Below are 22,998 nucleotides of genomic sequence, written 5' to 3'. Positions count from 1 at the left end.
AATGAATCGACATGCAAAGAACTGTTTCACCGAAATAATGGAAATCTTTAAAATGTCATAACTTTCTTATTCCTTGTCCGATTTTGATCAAATTTTCAGTGTATTAATATTGCTTGTCTGTTTTTTTTTTCTTTATCTGTTCATATCAAATTTATTTTCAGCCTGGAGTACCCCATTATAGTCACTTTGGTGTTTATGCAATTCAAAGGAATTCGAAATTCCAAACAAATATATAGGCCCTATATATATTTAGTGTTTCCTTGCAATGAATTTCAGGATTTTGGGTGTGGCTAAACTACAGAAATGGGGACTCAGGGAACCGGGATGGGGGTTACCCTATTACCCCCCCCCCCCCCACCCAAAAAGATATTGTGTACGGCCGTGCGAGCAAATGTATATAAAAGATCGATTATCCAAATAAGTTTCAGCAAATAATGGCTTGTACGTAAAGAATTAGTTTAATATTGATTTGTTATTATGCCCATCAACAGGTTAGTCATTCAATTCAACATTTATTTCCAAAGATAAAAGCATTAATACAATACAATACAGGGGCGGATCCAGAAATTTTCGAAAGTGGGGGGGCACATTTTCCTGAGGAAAAAAAAAGTTTTAAAAAAGGGTTTTAACCAATAATTAAGGTAATTTTGTCCACAAAATAATTGAAAAGCAAAAAAAAAAGGGTCTTCACTTTAAAAAGGGGGCACACTCCTGTTTTAACGGGATAACATTACAAATTTTAATTGTGCCTTTCAAAAGGGGCACGGGTCTGCTGTGCCCCCCCCCCCCCCGGATCCGCCAGTGCAATGGAGGTATACGGTAGCAACTCTGTAAGCAGTGCTTGTGACGAGTGCACCGTGACATAAAGAACAATTATGAACACATGATACATTAAAAAAAAAAAACTATTCATACAAAGTATGTTACATAACAAGGGAAAAACAAATAAGAAAAATAAATCGTCCAACCAATCAATCCACAACTATACTAAGCATTTCTCTCAATGTAGGGACTGGATGTAAGTTTTTACTTAAGTTTTGTCTCACAGCAATCCAAAGATGGTACATTTCTGATGCATGTCTTTAGTTAAATTCAGGGGCTGCGGAAGTGGGGGGGGGGGCGGGCTTCAGCCCCTACTTTTTTTCCAAAACCGTGTACAAAAACGTAAAAATGAACATATGATTGTGATTTTTTGCATGGTCAGCCCCCCCCCCCCCCCCCCCCCCCACTTTGAAAACCGTTCCACGGCCCCTGAAATTGCTCCACTTTTTCGGACCTAAAAGCATAAAACGCTTTATGTTGATAAGAAATAACACGTCCTGAGTCTTGGCGAACGAATTAATGAAGAGGAGTGTGTATTGTATTTATATGACAAATTTCATATTAAAAAAAGTTTCAGCAATCACTTTCAAAGTTTGAGGTATATGTTTCCTTGTTTATTGAACTGGGCCTGTAGAGTTGTTTGGGGCTGGGATTGGTGTGGTCATATTTAGTTTTAGGCATAGCATTTTCCCCTTCTTATTTTCCTATTTGCTTTTCCTCTTAAAAAATCATTCCAGATATTTCCGTCTCATATCTTTTTTCAATGCTGTATTATTTCTTTACTCATAAATTTACATAAATATGAATTCAAATTAAGCAAATAAATAAGTCTAAAACTACAAATATATTATTCAATGTCGTATTTTAAAGTATATATGCGTCAAAGCATTTAAATCCATCATAAAAGTTTAGAGACAAATAAAATAAAAATAGCAACAGCAGGAAATAATCTAATCATTGTCCGCAGATGACTGCCCTCACTCTCCCTGTGTTAGACAACACGGAAGTATTATTGAAAAAAGGATACCGGTCCTCACTTGCTGTATCGGCCGGACGTTCTGGCGCTGGTTCGCCGAAGCTATTACTATTAGCTGGTTTCGAAGTCTGCATTAGCACTGCATGCTTACAGTCACAGCATCAAAGGAGTCTGACATCGAGAACCGGTACGAGGCGAGGCCTTGAAAATTTTGTGACATTTATATATCTAGATTGTAAGTAGACCTACCATTGATTTCCTTCTTGCATTTCCCTTTGTCTCCTTTGATATTTACGTGTGTTTTTTTTTTTTTTTTTTTTGTCTCCCCGACCCCGGCCTCGCTAGCCGCTCGCGCTTGTGATGTCGCCTCCTGCTCTCTGCATTGCCATGGCCATGGCATGGGCATGGCATTGCATTGGCATTCATTTCATTGGCATTGCATGCAAATTATTCCAGGACAGGATCAGGAACCATACACATAAAATATTATTAGGAGGCAAAGAAGATAGTTGAAAATGAAATTCAATACATGGTGAATTTAATTTCAACTTGCGTCTTCATATTTTTGAATTTTGGGATGTTCTTGATCGATGATCTTGCCTATTGCCTATAGTATTGGCTTGCCTAGCCAGGCGGCTTCTAGAGAGTAAAAATCATTTACTAATAGAGGTGGGCTATAGAGGGTCAAATTTAGGTCACATTTTCAGAACATGCTCATCACACCCTAGTTTGATGACTTTGTGCCTACTGACACCACTTTTGAAAAAAAAAATGAAAAAAATGTAAAATCCGGGGTGCCCTGACCGCAATCGTAAAAAATCCAAGATGGCCGCCGTTTCGCCTAAAAAAAGAAATTTTTGGCTGTAACTCAGTCATTTTTTTGTCTATTGTAATAGTTTTGGTGTCTAACCCTATGTTTTAGGGGTCAAAGAAACTGAATATAATGATATTTTTGGTGTAAAACCTATTCTTCTACATAATACTCACATTTTCCCCATATTTAATGTTAAATTTTCCTTCTCCTTCACCCCTACCCCAACCGCAAATTTTGTATTTTATTTTCTGTATTTTCTTCAAGTCATGTTAGCTATGATACCCTTAATAATATACTCTAGCTACGAAAAGTGTTTTTTTGTACTTTAAACAGTACAGCGAGAAATATACAAATAACCTTCATACATGACTGTGTCGCGCACCCAGAAACCTATATCTGGCTGGTGAATTCCGAGTCGGCAGGCACAGTTCTAATACTGTATCTGCTTTAAAGTACCAATTGTTTGATCATCAGACCTCTAGTCAGAGAGTATTATAAAATTCCACTTTTTTATTTGGAAAATGACTTGAATTAGCTTTCTATGATATGCCAATTGTCAAGCACAAATGTAATGTTTCTGCTGGAAGATGTATCCCATGAGCCAATTACATTACATGGAAGAATCTACATCGGCAGTACTGTCTGTACATGAGCATGCTTTGGCCATCTCCAGTGCTAATGCTGATCTGTCCCTTTCAATCTTAGAAGTCTTTTTCCATGTGCTCGATCTCATATCCCTCATGATGTTGGTCTCGACACATACCAAGGTACCAGTTTCGTTCATCGTCATAATCCCATATCACACTGCAGAACTCATTGATGCCCACTTCTTTGTCAGTATTTTCTTCAAGGTTGGAATGGGCAGTTGGCTATGTGATCCCATTGGGTGGCTTTAGATTGAATGCATGTCATCTTCAGTAGGCAGATCAGGGGCAGGGAGATTATCAGACTCTCCTCCAGTCAATAGAAGAGTCAAGTTCACCTTCATTTCTGTTTCACATAGTTGGTTGACCTTATACAAGTGTGGGCGTACCAAGTAATCTAGATGGGATATGTGTCTGCGATATGACAGCTCTGCACGTAACATAGTTTTAAGCTTGGTTGAATTTTGGGTATCCAGGCATTCCTGAAGCTCATCAACGTTTCTTAATTGACCTCCCCATTTTTTACATTTCTGTAACAGCCTATGCACACACCCGGTACTCTACCGCTTGGGCCACATTCCGCTGAAGCTTTTCCCAAGAGAGGATGTTTTGCTCTTCCACCCATTTCTGCTCACTCTTATCCAACACTTCTGCAATGTTATGGGTCACTTTTTCCAGTAACTACACCAGCCTTGTTTAAGGTCATATCATCTCAAATACTCTTGGTAGTGAAGTTTCTATTGGAAGCAGCAGCAGACTGCTTTGCTAGTTTGTCAAAATTTGACAGATCCTACTCACACTGCAAATTGTTTGAAGGTAGATTGGTGAGATCTTCTTGTGTGAGTTTGTGGAGTTAAGTTGCTCTAGGTTCTGCCAAACGTATTTCTGCCGTTTGCTGATATCCATACTCACATCCTCTCTGAGTGGCTAAAATCTTTGGCAGCTTGCTGACACATTTGCTGCAAATACACGCCTACAGTTTCTCAGGTTTTTCAACTTGGAAAGAGTATGGAACCGTGTATGAAGAGAGTGTGTCTGTCTTGTTATTCAGCAGATCATCATGAAGACATGGGATGATGGTCACTAGATCATTCTGTGAGCTGACTTCTACCATGTTAAGGAATGGGAGGATTATGCAGTATGTGAACCAGGCCAATACCTTCAATACTATCACGATTAAGTCACACTCAAGGTACAGATGGCAGGCTTGAACTTGGATTTGGTGTTCTGCAATGTTGCCTCATACTCCGGGATGTGATATAGAATGGCTGCAGCAGTGTATGCCATAAGAGCAAATCGATGTTCATTGAAGAGGCTGTTCTTGTTTTGCCTGCAGATGCAACTTCACACTCGAAGGTCTCCTACATGGATGATTTGTGTCCGTCATAACTTACTAGTTTTGTCAGTGCCTGTAATGCTGCTATGACCACACTCTTCTTGAGGAAGGATTTCAGGGTCGGCATGTATGCAATTAATTTTTCACGAAGCCCTATTAACTTGACTTCATGCTGAACAAGGGTAGAGATATTGCCTGCATCAAAATCCTCACATGTGTGGGTCACACACAACAAATGTAGAAGCTAGGATGTGCTGACTGTTAAGCGATGGTGCTATTTGATGTTTGTAGTAATGAGGAGCTCGAGTGGTAATAGTGATACATGTACATTACATGCGGTGATGAAGGGAGCTGTGCTGTAACTACTTGTGCATACTTACAAACAAAACAAAGTGGATATAAAATTTGGGATAATGGGCATGAGACAAGAAGGGAAAAAAGGAAGGCTTAAACTGTTAATTGTGATGCACACGTCATCTATTGGAATCAATATTGTAAGAATTCGCATATTGGGGAAATAAGTAGAAATTTGATTAAATACTGATATAACATGAATTTTAATACTAATATATAAAAATGAATACTATAAATGGGTTCAGTGACCCCCAAAACATAGGTTAGACACCAAAACTAGGCTAAGGGATGAAAAAATGACTGAGTTATGGCCAAAAACATGTTTTTTTAGGCAATCCGGCGGCCATCTTGGATTTTCGGGTTTTTCGGCCGGGGCACCCTGGATTTCGGATTTTTTTCATTTTTTTTTCTGATTATGGTGTCAGTGTGCACTGATTCATCAAACTAAGGTGTGATGAGCATGTTCTGAAAATGTCACCCTCTATAGCCCACCTCTATTACTAACGTAAGGTTACTCTCATACATCTTGTTTCTTATTGTACTTCCCCAACGTTACGGACGCGAGCGTCGCGTAACGTTGGGGAAGTACAATAAGAAACAAGATGGCGGCGTAAACATCGGGCAAGTCTCTTCCGTCTTTTCACAATATTTTTTCATTTTTTTGATGAATTCTTGTTTTAAAAATAACAACGAGAGCGTAGAAATGTCGGAAATTAAGTTTTATCCCATGTACATGATTTGAGCTAGATCTTTTAGAAGGAAAGTAGAAATCTCGGGGGTGAAAGTTTCAGGTTTTGGCTGGCTCTGTGTGGGTCTATGAGATAGAAGGCCTGGCTTCGTATGAGAGTAACCTTACGTTAGTAAATGATTTTTACTCTCTAGAAGCCGCCTGGCTACTCTTGCCTTGCCTGTGTGTTGTGTGCTGCGTGATAACGCCAGGGATTTAGTTTCAGGAATGCGAATTTCGTCTAGTTAATTTGTCAAGACAGGAGATGCTGGCGCGGTGCTAATGCAGTTTCGTACCGGCCGATTACCAGCATACCTCACCACCAGTGATTGTTCGCACACGTCAGCAATTCCCTCAGTTACATTTCAAGGTCCATATGCCCACCGATTTTTCGATCATCACGATCAGGAACGGCTGTATTTCAGGTTCTTTTTTTGACATCCGAATTCTCAGACATAGCTTTGTCGCAATTTTGATTTGGGCTGAAGTTGACAACGAAAATTATGCGAACTTGCAGTGGCATACAGACGGGTGAGCTGCCGCAGGCTAGGCAAATCTTTTGGTCGCTAACTTCAGTATAAAATGCATTTCCATTTTTTTAGTGGTTCTTGATGACTTATGTTTCTTTTTTTTTTGGGGGGGGTGAATGGGCGTGGAATGATAGTTTGTCTTCATTGATTGATATACTCCATCTTCGATTTTCCGAGAAAATTACATTTCATTGATTTTTTACTATACAATATGTTGGAAAGCTGCTCACATATGTTGTTACAATTCAAATAATTAAAATTCTAAACTTGTTTTTATTCTTTGATGGATTTTCCTCAAACCTTCACCAATATTTTTTATTATTTTTTCTGCATTTTTTATTTCAAAGGTTTTGTCCCTTTGATATTTCATTTACTCAAAATGTACATTTTTTTTAATACAAAGTCCCCGGCCTTTGACAGGCTAAGCCTTAATCCCTAGGCTCAAGTCAATAGAGTACCAAAGTGTGATGTCATCAATTTTCCATTTTTGCATTTCAGCATGTTAGATACCATATTTCAGTAGAGCTAAAAAAAATACATGTAGGACTCCCACAACCCAAATTTGGTGAATATGGTGTTAATTAGTCCATGGGGGCCCCCAAGATATGAACTTCATGTACATGTAATGATACATGTGTGCAGGGCAGGATCCAGGATTTTCCAGGGGGGGGGGGCATATTTTCTGAGGAAAAATTTGACAAGCAAAAAAAAAAAGGTTTTTAACCAAAATTTTAGGACATTTCGTCCCAAAAAAAGTTTGACAAAAAAAAAAAAAAAAAAAAACGGTCTTTCAAAAGGGGGGGGGGGCACACTTCTATATTAAAGTCATTTTCAGATTACAAATTCTAATTGTGCCTCTCAAAAGGGGGGGGCATATGCCAGCTTTGCACCCCCCCCCCTAGATCCGCCAGTGCATGTGTGCATTGAATATAGCCCCACCGAAATCAATGTATTATTGGCCTGGTTCAAAATTTTATGAAACAGGCTTATGGGGCTAATTATGAGGTCATATTTGGGGCACTAGGCTCAAAGGGGGACTGATTTACTACTCTCTAAGAGCTCTAGCAATGCCCTCATGTCTTAAAACTGAAATGAAAATCACACTTGAAATTTATTAATATGGCCCTTGGTAACAGGGATGCTTCATTTCTTAGTGAAAAGCTTTTACATTTTTTTTTTTGCTTGTCAAATTTTTCTTGACAAAAAGCACTTTCATTCTGGAGTGAAAACCCTTCTTTTGGGGGGGGGGGTTGTTTGTTTTTTTTGCTTGTCAAATTTAAAACCGGCACCAGCCTTAGAAAATATTTCCTAAGCCCCTGTACAAATATAAACCTCTAAAAATGAAGAAAGAAAAACAAATCAAATAATACTTGCACACTTTATACAACTCTGTGTCATTTTATCAAAATGATAATGTTTTAGAGGAACTGGAGAGTGGAGAAAACATTTAAAGTGGGGATCCTTGTTTCATTCAACTATTGGCACCTACATCATGTGCATTTTAGCAAATGTGTTACAAAAATCAAACTATATTGGCCAAAGGCTCAGAATTCAGATTAAATCTTTCAAGAAATTTGCAATCGTTTGCAAGTCAGGTATAGGTTCCCAAATCAATCACAAGAGTTGTCTGTAAGGTTACGGTCACAGCCCCCCAAAATTGGCCTGCTCAGCGACCGGGCAGCTAGTTTTTACCCAATTTCGCCCAGGCACCACTGGATTTGGGAGTCCGGACGGTCAGGGGCGGTATTTAAGAGGGGTTTCAGACAAATGCAGAATGTGTCACTTGAATGCTGATTAATTTTAATGACGCTAGGATTATCTTCCGTTCACATGGCTGAGGAGGCTTCGCAAATTTCACATTTTTACGTTTCGCACTGATAAGAGGAGGTGTGGCTTCTTTCGAGTATCCCATCAATCACTCGTGCATAGCCATAATTGACCAACCAAGCAGAAAATAGCATGTTTTTCTACAAAAATGGTTGAAACTTGAAAGGTCACTGTAAGTTCTGCCCCCAGAATTACGTTTAGCAGGTTGAAGCATTCACACAGCTTTTTTGCTCCATCATTCTTGAATGTCACCTTGATACCATCATTTGAATTGTGCATTTTAAATTACTCTATTTTGCATTCACATGCTCATACTGAATCATTCAAATGATCATTCAAGTTACCGGTACTTGTAACTCAAATGATCATTCTCATTCTCAATGACTTAAAATGCAAGCGTGTGAAACCCCTCTTAAGGTCTAAAAGCATTTTGTACCAGTCTTGGCATGTGGAAGTATCATGCTGTTTTAATAGCTTGTAGCAGAGCGACCTGTAGAAGTATGGGGATGAAAGAGAAATGTACATGAAGAAACCTTTATGGCTCCTTGTATTGCTGTAACATATACAAAGTCCTATTAAAAATGTTATGCAGGTGATTATTGTAGACTACATAAATCATACCTACCTCATAATATACACATTTAGCCCACTAGGCCTATACAATTTTATTTATGTATAATTTACTAAGAACAAAGGGGTGATATTATTTAGAATGTCATAATAATTTCACTTTTTTTCTAGCAAGGCACTGCTCATATTACATGCAGTGTTCAAGAAAAAAAGAAAAAAACACTGAAAGTAATTGTAAAAGATCTATTTTTCTGTCATACACATATTTAAGCATGCCACTAGCTGAAAACTAGCTACATACATACAAGAGACTAGCCAGCGGCTAAAGCTCATTTTAGCCTATGAGCGATTAAAAGCTAGCTTCATGTAACAGTACATGCTTATAAAAATTATGCTCATGAAGAGATCACTTGATTATTTCTCTGCATGCCTATTCCAAGCTTATTCAGCTTTTTCTTTAGCTAGCAACTGGCCAGATTCTAGCTACAATGTAGTCCAAGGCTACTGGCTAGCCTGAAAGTTTTGTGAGGGCCTAAACCCTGAAGCTACATACTGTACCATGCGGAATATCCGTACAAATGTACATTTAATACATGTATTATTCAGCCCGTGGAGCAGGATCCTTTTACTACCAACATGCACAGCTACATGCTTGTTAAACACATTATGTATGTAACCTTCCAACAGAGGATATAATGCTTTCAGGAAGTATTCTGGGACCTTCAAGGAAGTGAACGGTTTACAAGACAATTGTATAAGAGCACAGACTGTAATTGGATTTATACACTACACATATGAAATAGATACACATGCACATTACAATGTCAGTATATTAGTCTGCATACCGCACATTGGAGACGGTCATATGGTTATCCCATTTGCTCCTTTTGTGAAAAATATTTCATGCAGGAGGAAATGTGATATACAGTGCGTCCCACAAAAGAGGAAATCCATTTTCAGAGATAGATTTCATAATTATTGAATATGTTTTTACTCTAAATTTGATACTCAGGGCATGAGTGGAATCTCATCTCTAATATGAAACCAACAGCGTAGTAAATCGTTCACGCATGGCAGATTACAAGCAATACACACTGAGGCATATCAAATATGATTTGCGCAGAAACTCACGTGTGAATCTGAATCCTTTCTCATTTCAGAGGTCAAGTGAGGGAATCTTAGCAAAGAATACAAAAGAAATGCTAATGAGCCAATCGTCAAATAAGCTCGTCCGTCGTATCACAAACTAATCTTGTCCAATATTTCTGCACAGTAACTTGGTTTTGACATTAAAATTTCAAACTTGTTTTGCATGTAGGTATCAAAATAAAGAGGAATAATCGAATTATATGATTATGTAAATTAAATATCATAATTTATTTTCTTTTGAAGAAAAAAGACATGGGAATCCCTGTTTCTTTTTTTGTGGGACGCACTGTACAAGTAAACCAATTTACCTGTACATACTTTAATGCAACCACTTCCAGGGCATTCATGTAGCTTCCTTTTTTTAACATTAAGGGGTTGTGCATGATTATTTATGTAATTACAGCAAAAAAAATTGTATTGATTCCATTGTTGCGAACATATATATATATATTTTAACGGAATTATGCAGAGTTTAATACTATCTTCAATCCTCACTATTTCTCAGCTAGCAAGTTGCTCCATCCATTATCAAAGAAAATAACAGGTGCACTGAGGTTATGAGTAATTTGTGACAATTCTACATTGTAAACAACTTCATTAAAAAAAAAAAGATATGTTGTTGCCAAAAATTGTAATTTATTCTTGTAGCATTTATCAAAGCTGTAACATTTACCAAAGCTGTAACAGAAGTGCCTTGCAGAATGCCTCTTGTTATTAAACCGCTTTTAAGCATGATTCATCCATGAGTCATCGTTGCTCCTTATTATGAATCAATGTTCTACTCATGTTCTTGTCTTTTTAATGGGCAAGCACTGAACAGACTGCTAGATCATGTAATTTGGGTGCTGGTGTAGCAATTATAATTCAACAATAAAGGAATAATTTGTGGAAACTGAGAAAGGTCGATTATTTATTTTTAATTGCAAAGAATAGCTCTTGTAATAATTTCAACTTACATGTAGTTTAAATAAGATGACTTTGGAATATTCCAGACACTGCAGTACATGAAGGTGCTGATACAGAACTGTTTGGGAGATATCAAAAGGAATTACAATTTAAACTCTTTTGTCTCCATTTGAGCATGATTTCTATCTCACCCCATTCTCTCTCCTTGTGTACATGTAAATTGGATTTGTAATATAGCCTGATCAATCTGATTTATAACCTTCTTTTAATAAAACCATATGACCAGATGCAGTCAACCATTGAAAGGGGATAACCTGATCACAAAAGCTACAAAAATTATGCTCAAAATATCTGGATACTTCTGCACAATTGTGCTTTGCAGTCGCACTCCCTCAATGAGCTAAAATATTGATTGGGGTCGTATTTTAGGAATTTGTATATAATTACCAATTTGAGGAAAATGTGTTCGCTAATGCTAGTGAGAAATTGCACAAACTTGATTTATCTCCTTTAAAGTTACATAGTATCTGTTTTGCAATGCTTTCTCTCGGGGTCTCTGGTTCACCTTCATGCATCAAGGATCTTTTTTTAAACCTATCTATTAAACAAAGAAGTGAAATGTAAACTACTTGTCCCCTTCTCTTTCAATAGGCAGGAAAAAAATAAACGAGTGCTGTGGATGATTTAGCCCCCAAAATGCTCGAAAAGGCCCTGGAAACTTTAAAAAAAAAAGAGAGTGCTGGAAATTCCTATTCGTCGAAATGTTAAAACTTATCCAGTGTTGAAGATTTAGGCAGTAAGTTGTGAAAAGTAGCCCCAGAAAATTGAAAAAATAATGATTGTTTTTTGCCTCTCTATAGGTTTAATAATATATCAACAAGAAAATGGCCGAAGAAGGTGAAACAGAGCAGATCCAGGCTATCGACGACAACGATGAGCCAGAGATCACCCCTGGTTACAAACCACCAGCACAAAAGACCCTGGATGAGATAACGCAATTAGATCAAGATGATGAAAGTTTAAACAAGTACAAAAAAACACTTCTTGCTGGTGCTGAAGCTGTAGAGGGTAAGTTTCTATATAATAATAATAATGATAAAATAATAATGATAATAATGATAGTGATAATGATTTTGATGGTAATGATAATAAATAAATAATAGTTATGATTAGAATTTGATTAGAATAATTGTTATTATTATTGTTTTATCATCATCATTATCATATTGTTTATTATTATCATTATTATTATTTTTAAATTATTATAATAATAATTATTAATTTGACAGATATTGTGCCAAATCCACTCTGTAGAGTGCTCAAGGTGCTTTTGAAGAAATTTTAAAGGAAATGAAGGAGAATTGAACATAAATATATATTTTTTTTTTTAATTTAAGTTTCTGGAGTTGATTTTTTGTAATTTTATTCAGTAAGGCTGTTCCATAACTTAGAGGATGATTGGACAAATAATCTTTACCCTCAGGTTTTTAAAATCTTTGGGGGTAATGGGAGAACTGGATTTAGAGGAATGTTACTCTAAGGAACTTAAAGGGGTGTACCTTTTAATTAATGAAATGAGTTACTGTGGAGAAGAAACTTGCATACTGTATACAGTGTAAAGTTAACAGCAAAATCTTAAGTATAAATATGTTGTTTACTGGAGCCAATGTAAGGATTTCAAAATAGGAGTAATGTGATGGTGGACATAGAAAAAGGATGTGAGAGACAGCTTGTATCATCACATCGGTTTGTCGCATCGGGTCAGGCAATCACGAAACCTGACCATTCGAGATAAGAGCCCCCTAAATTCATGAAAGGTCGGGTCCAATTTACCTGACCTTTCGAGAAAAGGGTGCCCTTAGTTTTTGAAAGGTCATGTCCAATTTACCTGATGTTTTGAGAATTTTAGAGAAAAATCCTCCCATGGTCGGGTGGACATGATTGCTTGACCTGACGTGATAACATGATGTGATGGTACAAGCCAGAGAGACAGCATTTTTAAGTTTTTGTTGTCGTAATACTTATACAGGTGGTGGGTGGGTGGGTGGGTGGGTGGGTGGGTGGGTGGGTGGATGGGTGGGTGGATAGATGGATGGATGGATGGATGGATGGATGGATGGATGGATGGATGGATGGATGGATGGATGGATGGATGGATGGATGGATGGATGGATGGATGGATGGATGGATGGATGGATGGATGGATGGATGGATGGATGGATGGATGGATGGATGGATGGATGGATGGATGGATGGATGGATGGATGGATGGATGGATGGATGGATGGATGGATGGATGGATGGATGGATGGAGGGATGGAGGGAGGGATGGAGGGATGGATAGAAAGATAGATGGGTAGATATACAGTAGATGAATGAATGATGAGATGGATGGATGGATGGATAAATGATTGGTTGATGATTGAATAAAATTTAATGTATTACTAGAATGTAATTTTGAATTCTTATGAATACATGAATTTGACTGCAAGGTATCTTTTCAACAAAAGCAACATGAAAATTGTTTTTAAAATACTTTTCATTATCATTGAAAGAAGTATATTGAAAGGAAGTGTACTGCAACTGAAATACATGTATAAGCATCTTGATCCATTCATTGCAGTCAAAACTTACTTTGGCCATTCATCAGAGCAAAGAAATCCTCCAAATTTTGCCAATGTGCACAAAAAGTAGCCCTGGAAAATAATAAGATTATTTTTTTTCCCAATACTAATACACCAAGGGCGTTAGTAGAACTTACATGCATGAGGGACTTTTGGACTGTTGCATATACTTTACATGTATGTGTAATTTTTTTAATACCCAAGGAATATGATGTGTATTATTATTATAATTTGTATGACACCTAGATAGATCTTTGTCATTTGATCATTTGATTAGGATCCATTTCACCATTTTATAACTTGTCAAATTGTTTTATGTTTCTCCTCACTTTCAGATGATGGAGGTGCAAATGTGCAAGTAAAAGCGATGGTTTTTCTGGTCGAGGGCAGAGAGGATATCGTACTAGATTTAACAGGTGAGCACATTGTGTGGTTTTATTAAAAGAAGAAATCCAGGTACTGTTATATTAAAGGAAACCTTTGGAAGAAGATAACTTGTGTTAGAACAGAAAATCAAAGAAAGCGATCAACAAAAGTTTGAACAAAATCGGAAAAATAATGAGAAAGTTATGAGCATTTGAATATTGCAATCACTAATGCTATGGACTATGGAGATCCTCCCATTGACAATGTGACAAAGATGTGTGATGTCACTTGTGAACAACTCTTCCAGTACTTTTGTATATATTTCACTTAAACTGCCTCTTTCATCACATCTATCAGTAGGTCATGTTTTCTTTCTATAGGAGGGCATGTAATACAAATTTTCAAAAAATACATTATGGATAAAGAGTTTGTATCACCATAAGAAAGAGCAAAAAGAGACATTTTGTGGCTATTGAATAGTCCACCAAAGGGAAAGTTGTTCACATGTGACATCACACATCTTTGTTGCATTGCCAATGAGAGGATCTCTATAGCATTAGTGATCGCAATATTCAAATGCTCATAACTTTCTCATTCTTGTCCGATTTTTCTCAAATTTTCCACACAAGTCCACATGTTCCACAGGTTTCATTCTCCTTTAAAGTTAGTTACCATAAATTACTTTACTTTAGCATTTATCTGCTTTCAAATGTCTCATAGTGCCGCATTTAAAGTAATTAAATCTAATCTTTCATGACCACAAAGAAATATACCTCGAAATATCTTTTAAATCAGCATACATTTCTCTCACTGTTACTGCAAGTATTTCATAATTATTAAATTGACAGTTGACTGTTGAATCCTTCTTTTTTTCATTCGCATTGCTTTTCTAGTCACTGCAAAGTGTGAGTGAAATACAATGTGTCTGACGATATCTCATTGGATCTTTTCATGGAAGTCACACACAATGAGAGTTATTTAATTTGTTTCATGCCAATGTTTTGTCTTCCAATTTCACTGATGACTTCCAATCAGATTTAAATTCAACCCATATGAGAGTGGAATTGATCTACTTATTTCAGAGTTGGATTTGCAGTGTATTTCAATTGTGACTATGACCTAGGCATACATTGCATGCAGTCAATAGCTTCTTTTTTCCCCTCCCCCTCTTACTATCTCAGGGGATTTGACCAAGTTAAAGGCTAAGCCTATCACAATCAAGGAAGGAATACAGTATCGGCTGGCTATCAAATTCAGGGTAAGCAATCATGAAATATTGTACTTGAATGGAGTTGAATTTATTTCTTCAGGTTTGCTTGTGACATAGCTGAACAGCATGTTTGGTTAAAAAAAAAATGTTTGGATAAACTATGGATTTGGCCACATCATGGCGACAGGTAGTGTCTTGTAAGTACTCTACTGGTCGCAATATACTTATTAAAGGTAAAAGATAGAAGTTGCAGCAAACAATTATTTCATGAGAAAGTCTTTTAAATCAAGGTTAATTGTCACCATATTACCATCTATCTAGATCTGTTACATTAATGTAATCTTATCTTTGTGAAATAATGAAATCTAGCTCGAAACTGATAATTCTGATGATCACTTACACAGAAAAACATATGTGGGATAGTGTATTTATATTGCTCTGAAAAATACCTGACATTTGATGGAATTCCGTGCTCATTTCTCAGCAATTATGCATTTTATTCTAGAGTCATTAGCCACATATATATTATTTATACATACAAAAACTTGGGTGGTAATTTTATTGGATTCTGATGGAACACATTTTGAGATTGTTACCACAAATGGTATTTGTCTTTAACAGGTTCCCCATAACACAATGCTTAGTGATTAGCCTTAATCGCTAATTTGAAAGAAAAACTCTGATTGGTTCCTAGTCAGCCTACAAAGCAAATGTGCATGCAACAATGAACTTGATAGGCCATTTCATTTAACAATTAATTCTTTGTGTTACGGGGCCCAGGTCATCTTAAAATATATGGAAGATATTATGAAATCGCCCTCATCACACTACCTCTTCCGCTACAGACTGAGTTCTGTATAAAAAATTACTTATGTGCCAAGATATTATATATATATATTTTCTTTAAAGTGCACACCTAGTTACCAATAATGCGTATAGCATTTCCACTTTATTTGAATGCAGGATAATAGAGCATTGTCAATTAAATGCAAATTTGTCTGCAATGGTGCTAAAGTGGTCAATAATCCATAGGTACCACATATCGTTAAGAATTAAAACTCAGAGTAGAGTCATGTTGTAGGAGTTTAAATTCTTGTGTCTTTTGATTAGATCATCTTCAGAAACTGAGTATGTATAAAGCAGTCATCATTTGTAATGTCATGTAATATTTAGGCCCCCAAAGGTCAAGTCCATTTCATCCTTCAAATTTTGCTCTTGAGATACTGTCATAGAGTATGAAAGTTGTGTGTGGGATCCCCACTCTGGCAAAACTATTCACAATGCGGAATTAGAGTATGGGTTAAGGTACCGTTACAATACAGCTCCTAACAATGTTTGTTTTTCCCCCACTCATTCAGGTCCAGCGTGAGATTGTGCCTGGATTAAGGTACTGTTATCAAATATACAGAAAAGCTGTCAGAGGTAAGTTGTAAAAAACATGACACTAATCATGAATAAATTTAAACACTCTGAAACAGTTGCCAAATAAAATAAGGCATGTGATTATGGGGCAAAGGTTTATATGTATGTATAGCTTGTGGCTTGAACTTTGACACCAAACAGCCTAAAAGTTGTCACTAAAGGTGTCACTAATGTGATACACGAAAACATATGTTCTTACACAAGGAATTGTAATATGTATTATTTTGGAAATTAGTTTGTATTATGATATATTAGATTGAATTTAATACATTTAGATTAAAGTATTACAAAATTGATCAGAGTAGCTATTTATACACTAAAACTTTTTTCCAGTGGATGGATGACACATACATGTAATTTTCAAGTTTAAATTACAAGGAGTTACCGTAAGTATCGGACTATAAACCGCACTCATGAATTTAAACCACACCCCCATTTTAGGATGAATCACAAAAAAAAAAAAAGTCATCTAACTGACTCAAACAGAATCACTGCCACGGTAAGGTGAATAGCTCCATCTTATGTTGACTTTGCGATAAACATGCAGGTCTTATTCGGCTGCGCTGTGCTGTCGATTGGCATCTCTCTGAACTTTGCCGCTTTGAATCAATGACAACAAAGTCACACTAATCATAAAGTCAATGTCAGTTTCATTGAAGTTCATGAAGGTAGGTGCATTTGTTACTGTAATCAAACTTTGATGGACATTTATTGATTAAGGTAAGGTAGTCATAGTCGCTTCCCATTTTTACCCACGGCTCATACCCCTTTAGCCCTTTCCGTGCTGCTGTTGTAATTTTGCACATTGCCTCAAGCGGTTACCCTTGGCTACCCGATGAGTTGTAAATTGGTAGTGGTCTTGGTTTATTTTCAGGCTGAGTTTGGCTCTGCTCAGACCTACATGTAGCTCTGTGAATTAACTGCACCCCGACTTTTGGCTCTTCCCCACCGAGGAAAAGTGTGGTTTATAGTCCGATACTTACGGTAGATGTTAAATAACAATGAGATGGATTTTAGTCTTGTCTTGTCTTGATACACAATATGTTGCACTCAACCCAGGCAAGGTAAATATTTACCTGGCAGAAATTGATTTGAAATGCTTGTGGATTGTAAAACGCTTGCCAGGCTAGAGCCATGGTAATAGTATTCAAAGTCCCTTTGTTAATGGTGATGGTCTATTGGAAATTCATTCACTGCCAAAGGCTGAATTGTAGAATCTTTTACAAGACAAGTACAAGTATAGATAATAATCAGTTGCAAACTTGTTTAAATAGATGGATACAAGATGTTTGTCATGCATTATTAAAATGAATATAGACGTCGGTTTTGTCATATAAAAAAGGAGAATATTCATTTCCAGTATGTACCATTTTGGAAGTGATTAGAGACACTAGATGACAGTGTGATATATGCTATTTGAGAACTAAATGTTATTAACTTGGCTGAGTGAGTGGATAAGTCTCAAGACTTTGATCCACAAGGTCTGGGGTTCAAATTCCACCGCAGTACTTGTGTCCTTTGAAAAGTTAGTTATCTACATTTGCCACTCTCCATCCAGATATAGGAATACTCGGTAGGAAGGAATGCCTTGAATGCTTGAGTATCTGATCAGGGTAGCCATGCTAAAGCTGGTGTAATATTATGCATCACTCAGAAACATTGTTTTAAGTGCTGTATAAGTATTACATATTGTTATTAACATTATTAGTATTGTTTGTCTGTTGTTCTAAAAATTATGTAATAGATCATTATTCAATTACGTTTTTTTTCTCTCTCCCCCTCTCCCTCTCTCTCTCTCTCTTAGTTGAAAAATCGAATTTAATGGTTGGGAGCTACGGACCAAATAATGACCCTCATTCATTCAAAACACCGCTTGAGGATGCCCCATCTGGCATGATCTCAAGAGGGCACTATACAGTCAAGAGCAAGTTCACCGATGATGACAAAACCAGCATTTTGGAGTGGGAATGGTCCTTCGATATAAAGAAGGACTGGTAGCTATGTTGAAGAGAAAACAAATACGATATCAACAACAGCAACAAAAGTTATGTTTCAAAACAAAAATCAGATGGATGGAAATCTGTTAGACTCTTTTGGAGGTGCCTAATGTGAGTGTAACATGGAGGTTTTCCGAAGGGTTTTTTTTTAATTTAATAGTCCATGAATTTGTTGGCCCACTTTCTTTCATTGGCTTCAAATGGAGAGCTGTTGAGTGTTAACGATCCATGAAGCTTCATATATGTCCTCCATGTTCTGCTTCTTATGTACTTTGCTCTTTTATCGAAATTGCATCGTTTTTGCAATGGTGTTGCACTGGTGTAAATAGAACCTCCCATTATTGCGTGTAGCATACCACCTTCTATTTAGATCTAGATATCGTGAAACCTAGATGAATTAATCAAATCAAAACAATACTGGGATATGATAACCTACCTGATTAGATTAATCTTACATTAGGCACATTCCATTAACCTCCAGCTCCTGTGGTTCCTGAAAAAAAAACAAGATGCAGATTTCCACTCTTTTTTTTTGTATCACTTTTTGTATATCATGTACTAGTAGATGTATTGGAGATTATGCAATTAATAGATGTAGTAATTACATATAAAAGAAAGCAACGGTCGTATGCATGTGCTGAACATTTGACCAACTGTAGTATATTTTATTTCTTCTTTTAAAAGGAAACACGTGGCTGATGTTTGCATGGATATAATCTGTTTGATCAGGTGTGAAAATTATCTGTTTTGATGGTAAATATGAATATGAAAATAATATCAATGATGCCCTACAAAGTCACATAATAAATTTGTGTGAAATATGTTGAGTAAATATTTTTTTTTTTTTTGCTATTTAATACATGTATTTATTAACTTTTACATGAGAAGTTTTATTTCTCAAAAGTAAATTCAGATGTGGGGGGGTCTGTTTTGAACATAATCTGTTACTTAAAGTTCACTTTTATTTCATCTTTTGTCATCTATAAATTGATGACACCCTTCCTCCCCCGTAACTACCCTGACATTGCCACATTCTTTATATACTTTGTTTATAATTTGGTGAGAACAGTTTTGAAAACATCAAAATGTGCTCCAGTCAACTAATCTGATTTCTTTCTTTCATCACTGAGAACAATAACAAATTTAATATTCCTACCACGATATTTGCTCAAAGCCTTCCTGACTGCAAGTGAATCTACTTTAAATGATATTGTATATTTTTTGGTTATAGTATTTTTATTATGGATGAGCATTTGAAAGATGTTTTTCATATTTTCACCTCATAGAAATTGCTGGGATGGTGGAGGGCCCCTTTAAAATTTATGCTACAAAATACATTTGTGATATTGATATTTCATATTATCCCCTCAAAGGGTTCCTCTTACTACATGTAGATCATCTGCATATCATCATGAAATCTTTGTTTAACTCTCTCATCCAATATCATACAACATGATAATTGTAACCTGTATCAATGTTTGTTTGAGTGGCTTTTTTTTACTTTTACAATATCTCTATGTCACCACTGTCTCAATGTTTGTGTGATGAATACTTTTGTTATTGATTTGTACAATTTTTATAAAAATTTAAAAGTGATTTGTATTGTTAATGGTGTCTTCCATATAAAACTGTATTTTAGCATACATGGAAACTGGGAGGTGAGTGCACTTAGAATGATTCTGAATGTTAATACATCTTCAGGTTTATGTTTGGCTTGATTTTTTTTTAAGGAGATAAGTGCTGAATAGTGTTGTTATCAATTCAAATAGTTGTTTTTACACCTGATACAGATAAAGTGAATGGATTTGGCATGGATTTGTGTGTATAGTATCAAGAGCTAACATTTTTTAATTAACCAAAGTAACTTCTTTATGTTGTCATGGATATTGGCTCTCTGAGAATGATATGTTGATGTTAAATCAGAAGTCATTCAGACTGCACTGCACACAGTGTAGCTAAAAGAGTAGCAAGGACAGAATACTTCTTTAATAGATCAGTCTTCAAGGTTTCTTATTGTGGGTAGGTTTTTTTCTTTCATCTGCTGTGAACCCTGAATTCCTTCAGGCTTCAGTGATCAAAGGATCACCCAAGTCAATAGGGGAAAGTATGGTACGTAATTTACATTCTTGCAGTTTCCAAGACAACTTCTTGGAGGATAACTTCTCAAGGAGTGCTTTCCTTGGGGAATTTGTCATTGGACAGGTGTCCTGAGGGGAGACTTGCTTTGAAGGAGCTGTCCTGTGTTTAGTTATCCTCTCGGGCAACATGCTGCAGGGTCTTTTCCTTGGGGAATTTGTCATTTGGACAGGTTCCCTTAGGGGAGACCTATCCTCAAGGACATGTCCTCGTGCTGGTTGTCCTCCAAGGCTGCATGTTTGGAGGACTCCCACGTTTAAATCATATCTACATGTATGGTTGTTGTCTTCATAAGGCTGTTGTCCTGTAACATCTTCCAAGTAACCATTGGTTTCAGTTTAAGAATACATATCATCCATGTACTGCTGTAGTCATCTGTTACACGTTATATTAGATCAAGCTGTCTTTGTTTCCAGTCTTTGTGCATTAATGATACATGTATTAGTATGCTATGGATTGTTTATGCAAACCCGCCTCGACAAGTGTACAAATGTGTATGAACTTACATAGCAAGCCATCAATTGCCTTACTTTCCATCTTCTTTCATTTTGAAATTGAAATCAGACTGATGTGTGATTTTGTAAAATGTTTTGAACTTTCTGTACACTAACTGTGTACAGTGTTTACAAATTGGTTACCATATGTATGTTTGTATTTGGGCATTTCTCAAGCAAACCTCTTTGTCAGATTGTTCCTTAGTTATGCAGAAAAACAATGTTTTCCTCTTTAAAAAATACAATCAATATACTGCAGCTCAGTTTATGTAATACATGAAATATATTGGATTTAATCCTCAAGATTTATATTCATATAGTTTGCTTGGAGTTTAATCCTCAAAGGGTTTATATAGTAAGTTCACTTACATAAAGCATATGTTTTGCAGTGATTTGAAAAGTAATTAATCTATGTTTATTATTCTACTATTGAGTACAAATATCTCAATGTTTTAATTCCAGATAAATCCCACTGGTTGTAAGTTGCATCTGCCATGTAATGGTTGTTTGCAACAAAATAGACGGCATCAACACTTTGCTGGTGCTGCTGCCCTTTTCATGGGGTGTTAGCTTTACCAGTATTTATGGTTTTGCTATATTAAAAGCCATACAATAAAAATGGACAGATAAAGAAACAACAACAAGGGGTTATCACTAGTAAAATATCACCTACGTTTCAGAAATACATCAGTTACACTTGTTACTTGATGTATGTTCATCATGTACATGAATATACATATCTACATTGAAGATTTAATGATAGCTTGTTTTGTTTATCTCTGAATTTGTGATATGAGTTCATTACTTTTATCTTGAGTATCTTGGTAATTACAACATTCCTTCATTTTTTTCTGGTTGGTATATATTTTATCTCATACTGTTATTGATTAGTTCATGTTATATACCTTGCAAAATGACTCTAGGTCGATGTATGTGGTCAAATACATATTAATGGAAAGTACCACTGACTACTATATAGTGAAAAGTTATACTAGCAGTTATCCCTTCAACAAAAAGAAATGTTACATGCACAGCCACAGACAGTAGCTGGATGCAGCTAGTGGTACCAGTCTTGCTACATGTGAATCAGTATTGATTTCAACAACATGATCTGACATAATTTTCTCATAATAAAGTGGCTTGTAGTAAAAAAAATTCCTAAATAATTACTTCTTTTGGGGGGTTCACACTGAAATTTGCTCTCATTGAGGTCTAACCTAGTACATGTACTGTGCTTTGTCTTTGGTTTTAGAACTGTTGAGAGTTCACCTCTGGGCAAATAGTTTTACCTGTTCCCCTTCTGAGCATTCATTATGTTATACTATAACCAAACTCAGATTTGGAAAAAAAATGTTCTTTTCCTGGTAGTGATTTTGTTGATTTTCTACTGAATGACAATGAAAACTATAGCTCTATATATTATTATTTTCATAATTGTATAATTCAGCAATAAGCTTTTAAGAAGTAGATTTTGTTTGCATTTATTGATTAATTATCGGAAGCCTATATTTTTTGCTATTACATGTATGTTACTCATTCATGGGACAGTTGTAGGGCTATGTCTTCTATTCATATAGAATATTAGTGATCATTTAAAAGATTGAAAACATGTATATATATTATTATTATGAAGATGAAAATGAGCAGCAAACAATGCCGAATGCCACAATATCATCGTCCTCTATACTACAAATGTAATTTAAGTATGTAAACGTGATTAGCATATGCTCAAAGGTTGTAATCAGATCTGGGAATGTTCCCATTAGTACTTGTTATTATAGATGTGTTTTTGTTAGTATAAGGCTGTGTGCAGCCCCTCCCACACTCATGCATGAGGTGGATGTATGCAGAGGTATTACAGATAGAAGTTATGTTTTAGTTGCATCCAGTGATCGGTGGGGAGAGGCTTCTCATTCAAGTAATCATGTAAACTCAGATCCATCATGGCATCATGAATGGAGTCTGTAAACTGGCCAGATAATTAAAGAAAAAAAGTTATCAGCAGTACAACAAATATTAATTGTCTTTCTCATCTTTGAATCTCCTGAGTTTATTATTGCCATGCTGCTGGTGGTGATGATGATGGTGGTGGTA

General features: G+C 36.2%; 1 protein-coding gene across 1 annotated transcript; it reads left to right on the top strand.

Moving 5' to 3' along the window:
- The first annotated feature begins 1,801 nt into the window (after nucleotides 1–1,801).
- LOC129269540 (rho GDP-dissociation inhibitor 1-like) lies at nucleotides 1,802–22,918 on the top strand. The gene is made up of 6 exons (XM_054907055.2): nucleotides 1,802–2,033; nucleotides 11,516–11,723; nucleotides 13,615–13,695; nucleotides 14,827–14,903; nucleotides 16,214–16,277; nucleotides 18,082–22,918. Exons 2-6 carry the CDS (start codon nucleotides 11,540–11,542, stop codon nucleotides 18,273–18,275), a joined length of 600 nt encoding a protein of 199 aa, XP_054763030.2. The 5' UTR covers nucleotides 1,802–2,033; nucleotides 11,516–11,539; the 3' UTR covers nucleotides 18,276–22,918.
- Nucleotides 22,919–22,998: the final 80 nt, after the last annotated feature.

This window comes from Lytechinus pictus, chromosome 10 (genome assembly GCF_037042905.1).
Source record: "Lytechinus pictus isolate F3 Inbred chromosome 10, Lp3.0, whole genome shotgun sequence".
In the NCBI taxonomy this organism is placed as follows: Eukaryota; Metazoa; Echinodermata; class Echinoidea; order Temnopleuroida; family Toxopneustidae; genus Lytechinus; species Lytechinus pictus.
Note: the sequence above shows the minus strand (reverse complement) of the source record. Positions and strands in the feature narration are given on the sequence as shown.